The following is a 13646-nucleotide window of genomic DNA, read 5'->3' as shown; positions in this document are numbered from 1 at the left end:
AACAAACAAAATAAAAAAAACAAAAACAAAAAATCCAAAAGATTAAAAACAAACAAAAACAAACAAAAAAAAAACAACAAACCAAAAGATAGAAAACAAAACTTACTAAATAAAAAAACAAACCAAATCAAAATATAAACAAAAAAAAAAAAAACGAATCAAAAACAAAAATGAAAAACAAACAGAAAACCCTATAAGAAAACAACAAAAAACCCAAACATACCAAAAGACAAAAAAAAAAAACAAGCACAAAAAGACAAACCCCCCCCCCAAAAAACACCCCCCCCCCAGAAAAAAAAAAACAAAAAAAATCAAGCAAATTAAAAAACTTGAAAAAAAACCCCCAAACAAACATGTTAGATGCCAGAAAAATAAAAATGCACCCGATCAATGATTGATTAAATTATTCCAGAAAAAAATGAGCACATTTTTTGTAAGTTGTCTTAAAGTTATCCACGCTAAAAACCAAAAATTTAAACACACAACGTCCTTATTTCTCTATCATGAGAAAATGATCATTCACGTCTTTCAGCAGCTTTTATTTGATGGGATTTTAATTTTGATCAGTGGTCTTCTTTTATAAATTTTAGTTTTAAAAGGAAACAGGCAGATATTTTCCATCAGCTCTTGATTGGCTAGAGTTATTTATTTATTTATTTTTGATCTGCATAAAAACAACACACTAGCTTGTAAAATGCACTGATTAAATGTATATTTCTAATTTTTGTTCCTCAATCTTCTGCACTACCCTTGCATGTGCCCCACATTTAAAAATGAAAAACAGGTTAAAGATATAAAAAGACCAAATGCTTTTAGAGCTGCACCGATCTCCACAAAAAAGATGAAATTCCCGTCCCTACAAGCGAGCCTGGATGGACACCAGCTGAGGAAACACGAGCATCTTGGGGGTTTCTGCAACCGGATCAATTAAGGGGAACGCAGCATTTAGGAACCTCTGTCCTAACCGGAGAGGCCCACTGTGGCAGATTTCTAAACTTGGTGATCTCAAATGTTAAAATCCTGCAGGTCTGAGGGTCCCTGAAGGCAGCAGGAGAGTCTGGATCAAAGATAAAGGAAGTCTGATGAATTTCTCCTGTTTGACGTTCAGTATCAGACGTTAATATTCAGTATTCGTCCTCATGTCAGGTCAGCTGATTTCTCTCTCTCATTAACAGGAAGTGATGTGAGCGCCGTCGTCTGTAGCCAGGCTCCAGTCTGCTCACTCAGAATAGTTTTGTGGTTTGTGGTTTTGTGGCGCTGCGGTCGCTCCGCTGCTCAAAGCCACCAACTTTTTCTCCCAATCAGTGGTCCTGGGAATCCAGGCTGCTGGTATTTTTAGATCCCAGGAATTTCAAAACAACACATCAGCTTCCCTGGCCTCCTCCCTGGAGCTGCTTCATGTCTTTATGCTTATGCAACCATTTCAAAGACTTTCTTATTTAATTGGAGCTGAATGGCCGAGGCCCCGGAGGCCGGCGGTGCCCAGTCATCAAAGATTCTGTGGGCCGTTGTTTCGGGCCGACTCGGGCTCGGTATGTGGAGCTGCAGAGGAGCCGTGTCGTGTTGGTCTTGGCGGAGCTGGGGGGTAATTACGGCCCAGCGGTGGAAACAGGCCGCCGGGCATTCTGCTCTGGACACCGGAGGCCGCAGAGGGCATTTTAAGACGAGGTACGTCAGCGAGGAGGAGGACTTTTACTCCTCAGGAATCATCTCCTCTGGGATTCCCCGTCACCTCAGACTGTGTCTGCAGAATAGACCCCCAGAGTCCGCCTTCATCAGGAGGTCAGCTGCTCCGGGCCCCGTTCCTCGTACCTGGCTAACTCAGTTAGCTGGATAATTTCAGGATAACTGATAACTGATGATTTGTGTAGGATTGCGGTTTTTGCGGGTGGCAGTGTGGCACATACAAGGAACATTTCTAATTTAACACCATGGATCAAATGATATTCCCTTACCACACTGAATAATGCTCTTGTGTTTTATTTTAACTTGTTCCCAAGTTTGCTTGACATTTGGGTTTGTTCTCTATGAAGCGATAAGAGCAGAAAAAGTCACAATAAATAAATATGAAAACAGATAGCTGGGCCTATAGACTATATAAAACATGTCGTCTCCTTTAGAAAATACACAAAGGTTCATTATGATAGAAAGTAATTTATCTAGGTCATTAGGCTACGAGGTTACGGCAAACACACATTTAAATTAACAGCCTAGGCTATAGCTTTATACAGCAATGCATAACTAGGCCTACATGTTCCTTACCTGCACATTTAACTTGACCACAATCCTTTGCCAAACTGCATGTCTCGCCTTCACTGCAGCCGAGCTGTTGGATTTCAGTTACAATGTTTCTGTCATTTCCAAACTCCTCCATGATAGTCTGCTGCTCTTCTTATTCGCCATGAATTATCAGACAATCGTGATTTCTGTGATCTACCCTGCTCCCTTTTTATGAAGAACGAGCACGCACAAGTATCCTGATCACGCATGTCTGGTTCCAGTTAACGTCACTGATTTAGCGGATTCAGCCGTGGAGGAACGGACTTAGCCAGCCTTCAATCATCAGTTAGTGAACCAGGCTAAAGGACATTAGCTCTGATTATCTGAACCACGTACGAGGAACGGGGCCCTGGTCTCTGATCCTGATCCAGATCCTGACTATCTGATCTGGACTCTCTGATCCTGATCCTAATTCTGACTCTCTGATCCTGATCCTAATTCTGACTCTCTGATCCTGATCCTAATTCTGACTCTCTGATCCTGACTATCTGATCTGGACTCTCTGATCTGGACTCTCTGATCCGGACTCTCTGATCCGGACTCTCACAGCTGTGAGTTTCTCTGCTGAGGGAGCCGGAGTTAAAAGGGTTTTGGGGGCTGGGGGGTTTGTGGGTCTGATTTTCATCCTAAATAAACTCTGATTGAAGGTTCTCAGAGCACAGAAAGGTCAAAAAAGGTCAAAAAGGTCAAAAAAGGTTAATGAGCTGCAGTTCAACGATGACCAGGAGGAGAACGGGAGAACAGGGTTAGACTTTGAGCTGAGTGGCTGTTCTTCTAGAATATTCCAGGTTCTAGTTCAGGTTTCCTGTAGAATTTTTATGGCAGCTTCTTCAGCACGGTTAAAAACCACCAAAGCTTAAATTCTAACATGTGCATCTTTTTTACAGCGCGTAGATCTCTGGAGAAAACCTGAACTCCTCCATCATGGTTTGTGAATCCAGTCAAACTGAGCAGTGATGTTGAACAGGATGAGTGGATGTAAATTCCTGGATTAAACCTACATTTGTTCCTCTGTCTCTGCAGTCTGATCTCTGCTGATAGTCAGGAGTGCGTGCAGCATCCATGGAGCTTCATCTCTGGTCCTCTGGAGAGGCAGAAGCTGATGTAGTGAAATATTAAAGGAACATGAGGTTCAGTAGAAGTGGGTCTGTGCCTGGGGATGCTGTACAGTCCTGTATATGGGGGGGGCAGAGCAGCAGTGTGAATATTGGATGAGGAATATGGACGTCTCTGCAGGGCGAGGAGCTCAGAGTCGGTAGGAAACATTTCTTTATTTGTACAGCCGATGAAAAATGGAGGAGAGGCAGAGAAACACAGGAGAAGAAAAGCCAGAGCTCATTTTAGATTTCTGCAGCGCTTCTCTGCAGGAAATTTAAGATGCATGCTAATTCTGAAGAACCAGAGCTTTCTGTTAGAACTTCAGCTAGAAATGTTGGTTTCCTCCTAGAGTCGCTCATTATTCATGTCAGCAGATCAGTCTTTAGATTTTAGATGACACCAGAGCTACAGCAGGGTAGTGAAGAGCCTGCAGGACAGATACAACCGCTGGACAGTTCAAGTATTCACCGCTTCTCTGAGATTCCCTTTTAAACACAATATCTTTGACTCAGAACATTCTCACTGGTTTACAGCTGCAGACAACACACTGGAACCAAAACTGTGCAGATCTGATGAAAACGGTGCTAATTTTGATGCATCCTTACAAAAACAGGTCAAATCAAATTTTGATGCCAAACTAACAAAAATTTGATTAATCAAATCCCTAACAAAAATAATGCAAATGTTGTTGTATCCCAAACTAAAATGGAGCAAGTGGCTCCTTTCAACCTGGTGACATCCTGTCACAGAGTCCCTAACTCATCAGTTACAGCCTTTCAGCCGTAGCCTGTAGATGTCCCTGCGTGCTTCTCTCTGCTCTCTTTATCTTTTATTTTCCGCTCTGTTGGTCAAATCTGAGCTTTTGTTTCCTTTAAAGCAGTCTGAGATACATGAGAAGGGAAGCAGAAGCTTCTAGAAACACGGAGAGGAGACGAGAGGAGCTCGGGGCGTTTTTTTCTTGGCGTGCAGGAGAAGGAGGCATCTGATTCAGTTTTTAATCCAGCCTGGGTTTCTTAGTTCTTCCTCTTTTTGAAGTCCAGTTAATCGACTTCTGATCCATTAGTCTTCCACTGATCTAATCTGGGGGCTGAGGGGTCAAACAGGACCAGTTTGGGGGCTGAGGGTTAAACAGGACCAGTTTAGGGGCTGAGGGGTCAAACAGGACCAGTTTGGGGGCTGAGGGGTCAAAGAGGACCAGTTTGGGGGCTGAGGGGTCAAACAGGACCAGTTTGGGGGCTGAGGGGTCAAACAGGACCAGTTTGGGGGCTGAGGGTTAAACAGGACCAGTTTGGGGGCTGAGGGGAAACCTGGACCAGTTTGGGGGCGGAGTCACTGAAACTGAACAGATCCAGCCTGATGGTAGAAGACCACCCTGATAAATGTTCCTACCTTCTGGCGACTCCTCCTGGACGTAGGTTCCTGTCAGATATCTGTGCACCAACGCCGACTTACCACTGGCAAGATTACCCACAATGCCCTGGGAGAAGAGGGATGATTAGATGAAGGGTTTGTTTTGGGGATTAGTGTGTTTAGAGTCACTGGAGACAACAACAAAGCAGAAATACAGCGTTAGAATCTGAAGAGAATAAATGACTGAATTAGAGGTTTCTACTCACCACTTTCAGCTCGGGTACGGTCCGACTCAGCGTCCACTCCTGACTGTTCACAAACGCATCTACGACACACAGATGAAAACAGGTGAATACAGAAGCAGCTGGGGCCTTCAGGTGAAGACAGCAGGCATTAAAAGTCAAACTGCTTCTGTTTACGGAGAACTGTGAGACCAGGAGGTCATGGGAAACGAGGGGCGAGGAGGGCGGACGGTGGCGGTCCTCCCACATATCTCTGTTATTCTACTGAGATAGGCGCCGTTATCACAGAGCTCTCATCCTCCCTCTCTCTTTACTCCACATTTCTCTCACAGCCCAACCTGATCCTGAACCTGCAGACTCAACATTTACAACAACAGGGCAACACAAGGCTGGAAAAGTAAGTGCTACTAATGAAACACAGCTCAACACGACAGTCAAGATAACAGAGCAGACTTCTCTGAGACCACATGACCTCCTCCTCTGCCCCCTAAATAAAGACCCAGACCACCATGAGGACGCCTGAAACCTCTTTATTAACCACCATAACCACAGCCATGTAGGTCACCATTAACCCTTCATATCTGCCACACCTCGGCCTCATGGCTAACTAGGCCACTGGGCCGAGTCCATTTAGAGCCTCGGAGCGTCTTTATTTATTCATCAGCAGAAATCTGTGTCGGCCTGCAGACGCACAATGACCGCCACGATAAAAGCACCCGAGGATGAGCACGTCTGGGTACAGAGAGGCGAAGTTTGGATGACTTTACAGCATCTCTATCGCTTCTTTACACCTCAGAGGAGGTTTACGTTTCAATTCTAATCACATAAGAGACTCAACAGGAAGTTCTTCTTTACCTATTTCTGATTCAAAGCCTGGAAGTCAAACAAGGACTTTAATACTGGCAGGAAAACCAGGATACCTTTAAATCTCTGGATCTATGATTTATTTTCATTATCCTCTGAGAAACCTGCATGAATAAGAGCGAAAATCCATGCAGGATGCATCAAAATTTATATTTTTTTGGGAATGCATCATAATTTGCATACTTCATCTTGCAGATGCATTTTTTTGTAGGGAGGCAACACATTTTGCACCATTTTTCTGAGAGATGCATCACACGTGCACTAATTTTTTACAGGTGCAGTTTTTGTTAGGTACATATGTTATTTTGCAGCATTTTAGTCAGGGATATTTTTAATTTTGCACTATTTTAGAAGGGATGAACCAAACTTGGCACCATTTAGGAAGGAATGCATCAAAATTTGCAATATATGTGTTAGGGATGCAGTACATTTTGCACATTCTTGTTAGAGATGCAGTGAAATTTGCACTGTTTTTCGCGTGCTGTAAACAGACCTCTAAGCAGAGCTCCACAAACTCAGAAACCAGTGAATGCTGATGCCAGCGTGCGCCTGTGTGGCTGCTATCTGTCTGGATGGAAAGAATCCACAGAGCAGCGTTCTGATTGGCCGAGGGACACACAGAGGGTCATTGTTGACTACTTTACAAACGGCGTTCTGTGGCTCTGCAGGCAGGATGTTGATCCAGCTGCTTCCTGTTTTCAGGAGGCCCATCAGTCCCTGTCTGATGGGTCCCAGTTTACCCAGTTTATACCCAGTTTACCCAGAATACCCACTGACGGGGAGAGGAGGGGGATGAGAGGCTTCACCATGACCCAGATGTAGACTGTAATAATTATTATGTGGATTAGGAGTCTGAAGTTTAGTACTCAGGTCTTCACTGCAGTAATGGTAGTTCCTCCTCCAGACTCTGGGACCTTGAATCCACGTTGCTTGAAGTCCAGTGTGAAGTTTCCACAGTCAGTGATGATTTGGGCTGCCATGGCATCTGCTGCTGTTGGTCAATAATTATTATGTGGATTAGGAGTCTGAAGTTTAGTACTCAGGTCTTCACTGCAGTAATGGTAGTCACTGGTGCGTATTTCAGGTGGTCCTCTCCACTCCTCCTCCAGACTCTGGGACCTTGAATCCACGTTGCTTGAAGTCCAGTGTGAAGTTTCCACAGTCAGTGATGATTTGGGCTGCCATGGCATCTGCTGCTGTTGGTCCACTGTGTTTTCTGAAGTCCACAGTCAGCGCAGCCATCTACCAGGACATTTTAGAGACCTTCATGCTTCCTTCTGCTGACAAGCACCATGGAGATGCTGATTTCATTCTCCAGCAGGACTTGGCACCTGCCCACACTGCCAAAGGTACCAAAATCTGCTTCAATGACCATGCTGTTACTGAGCTTGATTCTGACCTGAACCCCATAGAGCATCCATGGAGGATGAGAGACACCAGACCCAACAATGCAGATGACCTGAAGGCTGCTATCAAAGCAACCTGGGCTTCCATTACACCTGAGCAGTGCCACAGGCTGATCGCCTCCATGCCACGCCGCATTGATGCAGTAATTCATGCAAAAGGAGGCCCAACCAAGTACTGATGCATAGAAATGAACATACTTTTCAGAGGCCTGACATTTCTGTTTAAAACATCCTTTTTTTAAATTGATCTTAAGTAATATTCTCATTTTTTGAGACACTGAATCTTGGGTTTTCTTATCTGTAAGCCATAATCATCAACATTTCAAGAAATAAAGGCTTGAAGTATTTCACTCTATGTCTAACGAGTCTAAATAATATATGGAGAAAAGAGAAGAGTGACAAAAAATATTGAACTTTTTCATTATATTTTAATTTGTTGAGATACACTAGTAAATTGGCTCTAAATATTGGCCTATATTGGCTTTAAATATTGGCCTATATTGGCTCTAAATATTGGCCTATATTGGCTTTAAATATTGGCCTATATTGGCTCTAAATATTGGCCTATATTGGCTTTAAATATTGGCCTATATTGGCTCTAAATATTGGCCTATATTGGCTTTAAATATTGGCCTATATTGGCTCTAAATATTGGCCTATATTGGCTTTAAATATTGGCCTATATTGGTTCTAAATATTGGCCTATATTGGCTTTAAATATTGTCCTATATTGGTTCTAAATATTGGCCTATATTGGCTTTAAATATTGGCCTATATTGGCTTTAAATATTGGCCTATATTGGTTCTAAATATAGGCCTATATTGGCTTTAAATATTGTCCTATATTGGTTCTAAATATTGGCCTATATTGGCTTTAAATATTGGCCTATATTGGCTCTAAATATTGGCCTATATTGGCTCTAAATATTGGCCTATATTGGCTCTAAATATTGGCCTATATTGGTTCTAAATATTGGCCTATATTGGCTCTAAATATTGGCCTATATTGGCTTTAAATATTGTCCTATATTGGTTCTAAATATTGGCCTATATTGGCTTTAAATATTGGCCTATATTGGCTCTAAATATTGGCCTATATTGGCTTTAAATATTGTCCTATATTGGTTCTAAATATTGGCCTATATTGGCTTTAAATATTGGCCTATATTGGTTCTAAATATTGGCCTATAATAGCTCTAAAATCAACTGTTGTGCATTCTTAGTTCTACAGGTTTTGTTGCTTTCAGTTCATCATTTACATCGGTGGAAAACACTTTCAACCAGAGGAAGACTTGGAGGGAAACAGTGGATGAACAAGCCCTCTACCTCGCAGGATAACACCTGAACTTATTCTGAAAACATGGAGGAGAATCTGACAGCAAATCCCCAGAAACAGAGGAATGACAGGTAAGAAAGAGAGAAACAGACGGAGCAAACAGGGACGGAGAGAAAACAGATGGAGGGAAACAGATGGAGAGAAGAGGATGGAGAGATGTTCGCCTTCGTCATCGCTCAGGGAGAGAAAACTTAAAAATGAGAGCGAGCGCCGAGGGACTGAAAACACTCCTCCGTCATCCCTCCATCGTTCCCTGAGTGCCAACGCCGTGCTGCTGGGGGACGTAGCGGTGAGAAGAGGAGGGCTTTCAAAGTAAAGCACCAGAACTCTCCAGAATGAACTCCTTCATTATCAATTCTCTTTGATTTCTCTGCTTTGTGTCTATTTTTATGTTCCCTCCCCCTCAGAGAACACGTTTGAGCAGAATTACCACCGCTGAGGGTTAAAACAGAGAAACGGGAGCTGATGAAGACCAGAGAGGAGTCACTGATGAAGATCAGATAGGACTCACTGAGAAGCACCAAACTCTTCATCTCCAGGGTTGAGGGCTACAGGAGGACAGATGAGATGTTCAAGGACAAATAAGACGAGAACCAGAACTTCAGGGCCCAGCCCTCAGGTTTTTACGTCCTGTAGATCCAAAGACTTTCAATGTAAGCAGAAAGAGCGAGACCTGCAGAAGAAGAACAGCAGACGGCCTCTGACCCAGCTGCAGGCTTTCACTCTTCAGTCTCTTCGTCTGTTTGCAGAGCGAGTTTCTGTGACGGCAGCTGGAGGACACAAACACGGCACCCGAGTCACAACAGGAAGAACCTCGATAACAAGGACGATAATCTGGGCTACGTTCAGGTTTGACAGGACACCACTCCAGGCCGACTCAACACAGAGGCCAGCAGAGCATCATGGGTAAATTATAAGACATATGAAAGAGGAAAAGGAGAGAGGAAGAGAGGGATAAAACGAGAGAGATCAAAAAGGTTTAAATAAAAGCCAGGACCGTCTGAGATTCATTTCCTTGCTCCGATTTCCACGGTCCTCTGTGGCCAACATGTCTGATGGTAAAAAACACTCTAGTCTAACTTTACAGGACCTGTTTGGTTTAAAAACTGAGAAAATGGACTCTACAAGCTCATGAAGGAGGATTTCCTTCTTCTTTAGAATGTGCTTAAATATACTAAATATACTATTGCTCAGCCATTTCTAACAAACCAAGGTGAGAGCCATTATCCACAAATGTGGAAAACAGGCACCACTGGGGTAACTTTCCTAGGAGGGGCCAGCCATTTCTAAGGCTACAGGATTTGAACAAACCATTATCCACAAATGTGGAAAACTTGGAACACTGATGAACATTCCCAGGAGGGGCCAGACCTTTCTAGGGCTTTGGGACAAAAACAAACCATGTTGAGAGCCATTGCCCACAAATGGGAAAACTGTGAACTGTGGTCGCCTACCAAAAAGACTCCAAGAGTGCATGGACGACTCATCCAGGAGGTCCCAGAGGAACCAGAACGACATCCAAAGACCTGCAGGCCTCAGGAGACTCAGTTAAGGTCAGAGTTCATGACTCAACAATCAGAAAGAGACTGGACGTTCACACAGAGACAAGTATGTTTGGATGTTTTTTTCCCTTAATAAATGAAATCATCATCAAAAACTAACAGAATGTCATTAAAGTTTAAGGAAAAGTTGCCAACGTTTTTGCGCAGTTTAGACAGTGCATGATTTTGAATGCAACTTGAGGTCATCAAAATATCTTTAAAAGTTCATTGCAAATTTTTTGGCACAACTCAGTCCTCATTAGTTTGCATCAAACGGTGTGCTATCAGAATGTTGCCAATGTTTTTGCACAACTCAGACAGTGTGCATGGGTTGTACACAGAGAATCTAAAGAATGTGTGTTAAAGTTGCCTGTGTGTGTTCGACCCTCCTGCACGTACAGGAACGTCTAAATCTCCACCTGAGTTTCTCTGTCGTCTAAATTCTTACGGCTCCACAGCCGCTGACATCATGATGACATCATTCGTCTTTCAAAAGTCTTGCCAAACCGCTGACGTGTGCCCTGAAGCATGCTGGGAATCCCAGCATGCTCTGTGACACAAACCAGTTCTTACTAAAGTTAGAAGGTAAACATGAGGACCAGGAGACGCCCCGGAGCTGAAACAACACGCCTCACCTTCACAGCACGGAGCAGAACACACACGTGACACTTACTCTCATATAAACACAGCAGGATCAGCTGATCCAGGATCTGGTCCACTAAGCTCCACTAATGATCCATTATTAGAGAAATCCCAGCTATTATCTTAACACTGATGACACACCTTTAACACACACACCTTCACCTCAGAGAGCCGAGTCACACACACAGGTCCAGGATTCATGTAAACACCACTGAGGGGTCAAACATTCCCAACAGGAATGAAAGATGAAAACCAGGGAAGCAGGAATTAGAGACCGTTTCAGTTACACCAACAGACCAGTAGAGACTGGAATCAGCTGACTGGATCTGGGTCTGGGTCTGGGTCTGAAATACGTCAGGATGCCAGAAAAGAAGCAGAAGAAACTTTAGCGTCAAAATAATTATCATAAAATGATGCAAACATGGCAACATGTGCTAAAAGGTAGCAGTTATGAAAAAGTGACAGCAATTTTATTTATATTTCAAATTTCATTTCATTTCTTTTCACTTCATTTATGTATTTTATTTGATGTTATTTATTTACATTTTAAAATTCATTTTATTTCACTTTATTAATTTTTTACTTTTAATGTTATTTAAAGGATTTTTTTTGTCCTTTCAGCCTCATAAACGATCATTTTTCTGTTACTACATGCTTTCTCTGGGCTCTTCTGTCCTGGTGACCTAAACTCTGATCTGACGTCTCAAACATTTAAAAACTGAAACTACAGACGTCTCCGTGGACAGGTAGCAGGTCTGACGGTTCAGGAATGTGACCGTATGATAAAACGGTCATGTGACCAGGAGAAACACGCTGGAGGGCAGAAAGGAGACGTGGAGATCACGTGTTTAAAACAGAGAGTAGAAACATGACGTTTAAATGTAGTATGGAGGGAATTAAAGGAGTATTCCACACCGTAACCCTCTCCGTGTGGACGTCCAGCCCTCAAAGACTGATCCACGTCTCTGTCCGGTTATGAACCCGTCTGCAGAAACGCTGCAGGGTGAAGCGGCGTGCTGAATAGAGGATCTTTGGTTCTAATGGTTCTATTATTTTAACCCACAGAGGGATGATGGGTGGAGCGTGGCTGTTTGCTCCCTCAGGGCAGAGTGTCGGGGGTTAACGCGCCGTCTGACTGTGACCAATCAGAGCTCAGCGCCTCATCAGTCACACGTGGCTATCTCACCCTCCACACCTTTGTCTCCCCCGTCTCCCTCTGTCACTCACAGGCAGGTTTTGTTCTTTTGTGTTTGAATGTCGGGACGTGACACCACAGACAGAGTCTCTGAGGGGTTAAACCAAAGGCCTGATGAGGATACGGAACCTTCCAGACTGATGTCCGGGCCACCTCCACCTCTCTGCATGTATGACGGGGTTAAAAACTTCTACCATGAACCAGTTTACAGTTTTACAGAACAATAAAGTTTCTTTTGAATGTGGCCCTGCTGGTGAGTGTTTACGGAGCGTGTCAGCATTAATGAAACCTGCTGAACAGGTAACGGCACACGAACACCTGCTCTATAGCTTGTTTCTGTTACTCTATAGTCAGAGGAAGACTGGGGGATCATGGGAAATGTAGTCACAGACGCTCAGAGGTTCATTCTTCTTCACTAGTCAGAGACAGCTATCACACATTCATCATCCTGCTCTAACATCCTCCATCTGTGTTCATTAGGCCAACAGGCAGAGAGGAGCGGGACGTCCCAGAGAGACTATGAAGACCAGCCTGGAGGAGGGGGCAGAGGACCAAAGCCCTGACTGAAGGACAGAGAAACAGCAATCATGAATCTCTACTTTGATATCTGTTTAGGGGGAAACGTCACCAATAACTCAGGTTTCCTCCTCAAACAGAGAGCACAGATTTATTTACCTGATATTCAGCCTGAATAGTTCACACTAGTGTTTGTTTCTAGAACGCTCCGGGCAGAACTTTTCACTGAACCCATCTAAAGATGGAGAGCTCCAGGGCTGGCTGTGATTCTTTAGCATGACGAGCATGTATGTACAGGTAGACAGACATGAGAAGATCAGACGTTTTAGTCCAGTTTCAGTCTCTAACAGTCCTAACATTCCAGTCTTTCCTGTCATCACAACTATTCTCTTTCAGCTCTTCAAACAGTAAAATAAATATAAAGTTTTAAAAATCATCCGTTCTCGCCTTTAAAGATTGTATGATCTTTTGGAACATTCCATTCTTGCCATTGATGATGTCATCTTTTTAATCTTTCAAAACACTCAACTCTTGCCTATAAAGATGATGTCATCCTCTCAGTCTCATGAAACATTCCGTCCTTGCCTTTAAAGATGATGTCATCCTCTCAGTCTCATTAAACACTCCGTCCTTGCCTTTAAAGATGATGTCATCCTCTCAGTCTCATAAAACATTCCGTCCTTGCCTTTAAAGATGATGTCATCCTCTCAGTCTCATTAAACACTCCGTCCTTGCCTTTAAAGATGATGTCATCCTCTCAGTCTCATTAAACATTCCGTCCTTGCCTTTAAAGATGATGTCATCCTCTAAGTCTCATTAAACATTCCTTTCTTGACTTTAAAGATGATGTCATCCTCTCAGTCTCATGAAACATTCTGTCCTTGCCTTTAAAGATGATGTCATCCTCTAGGTCTCATTAAACATTCCTTTCTTGCCTTTAAAGATGATGTCATCCTCTCAGTCTCATAAAACATTCCATCGCTGCCTTTAAAGATGATGTCATCCTCTCAGTCTCATTAAACATTCCATCGCTGCCTTTAAAGATGATGTCATCCTCTCAGTCTCATTAAACATTCCGTCCTTGCCTTTAAAGATGATGTCATCCTTTAAGTCTCATTAAACATTCCTTTCTTGCCTTTAAAGATGATGTCATCCTGTATTAAACCTCTCTCTAGT

General features: G+C 43.2%; 1 protein-coding gene across 4 annotated transcripts in view; it reads right to left on the bottom strand.

The window, feature by feature from the left end:
- The window catches only part of agap1 (ArfGAP with GTPase domain, ankyrin repeat and PH domain 1), a 245778-nt gene that overhangs the window by 127550 nt on the left and 104582 nt on the right, over window positions 1-13646 (bottom strand). For all 4 annotated transcript variants that reach the window (XM_041782109.1, XM_041782110.1, XM_041782111.1 and 1 more), the window contains 2 exons: window positions 4995-5053; window positions 4768-4855 (listed from right to left, as the gene is read on the bottom strand). In XM_041782109.1, the coding sequence (XP_041638043.1) occupies window positions 4768-4855; window positions 4995-5053 (147 nt within the window). The remainder of the gene's footprint in view (window positions 1-4767; window positions 4856-4994; window positions 5054-13646) is intronic.

This window comes from Cheilinus undulatus, linkage group 24 (assembly GCF_018320785.1).
Source record: "Cheilinus undulatus linkage group 24, ASM1832078v1, whole genome shotgun sequence".
In the NCBI taxonomy this organism is placed as follows: domain Eukaryota; kingdom Metazoa; phylum Chordata; class Actinopteri; order Labriformes; family Labridae; genus Cheilinus; species Cheilinus undulatus.
Note: the sequence above shows the minus strand (reverse complement) of the source record. Positions and strands in the feature narration are given on the sequence as shown.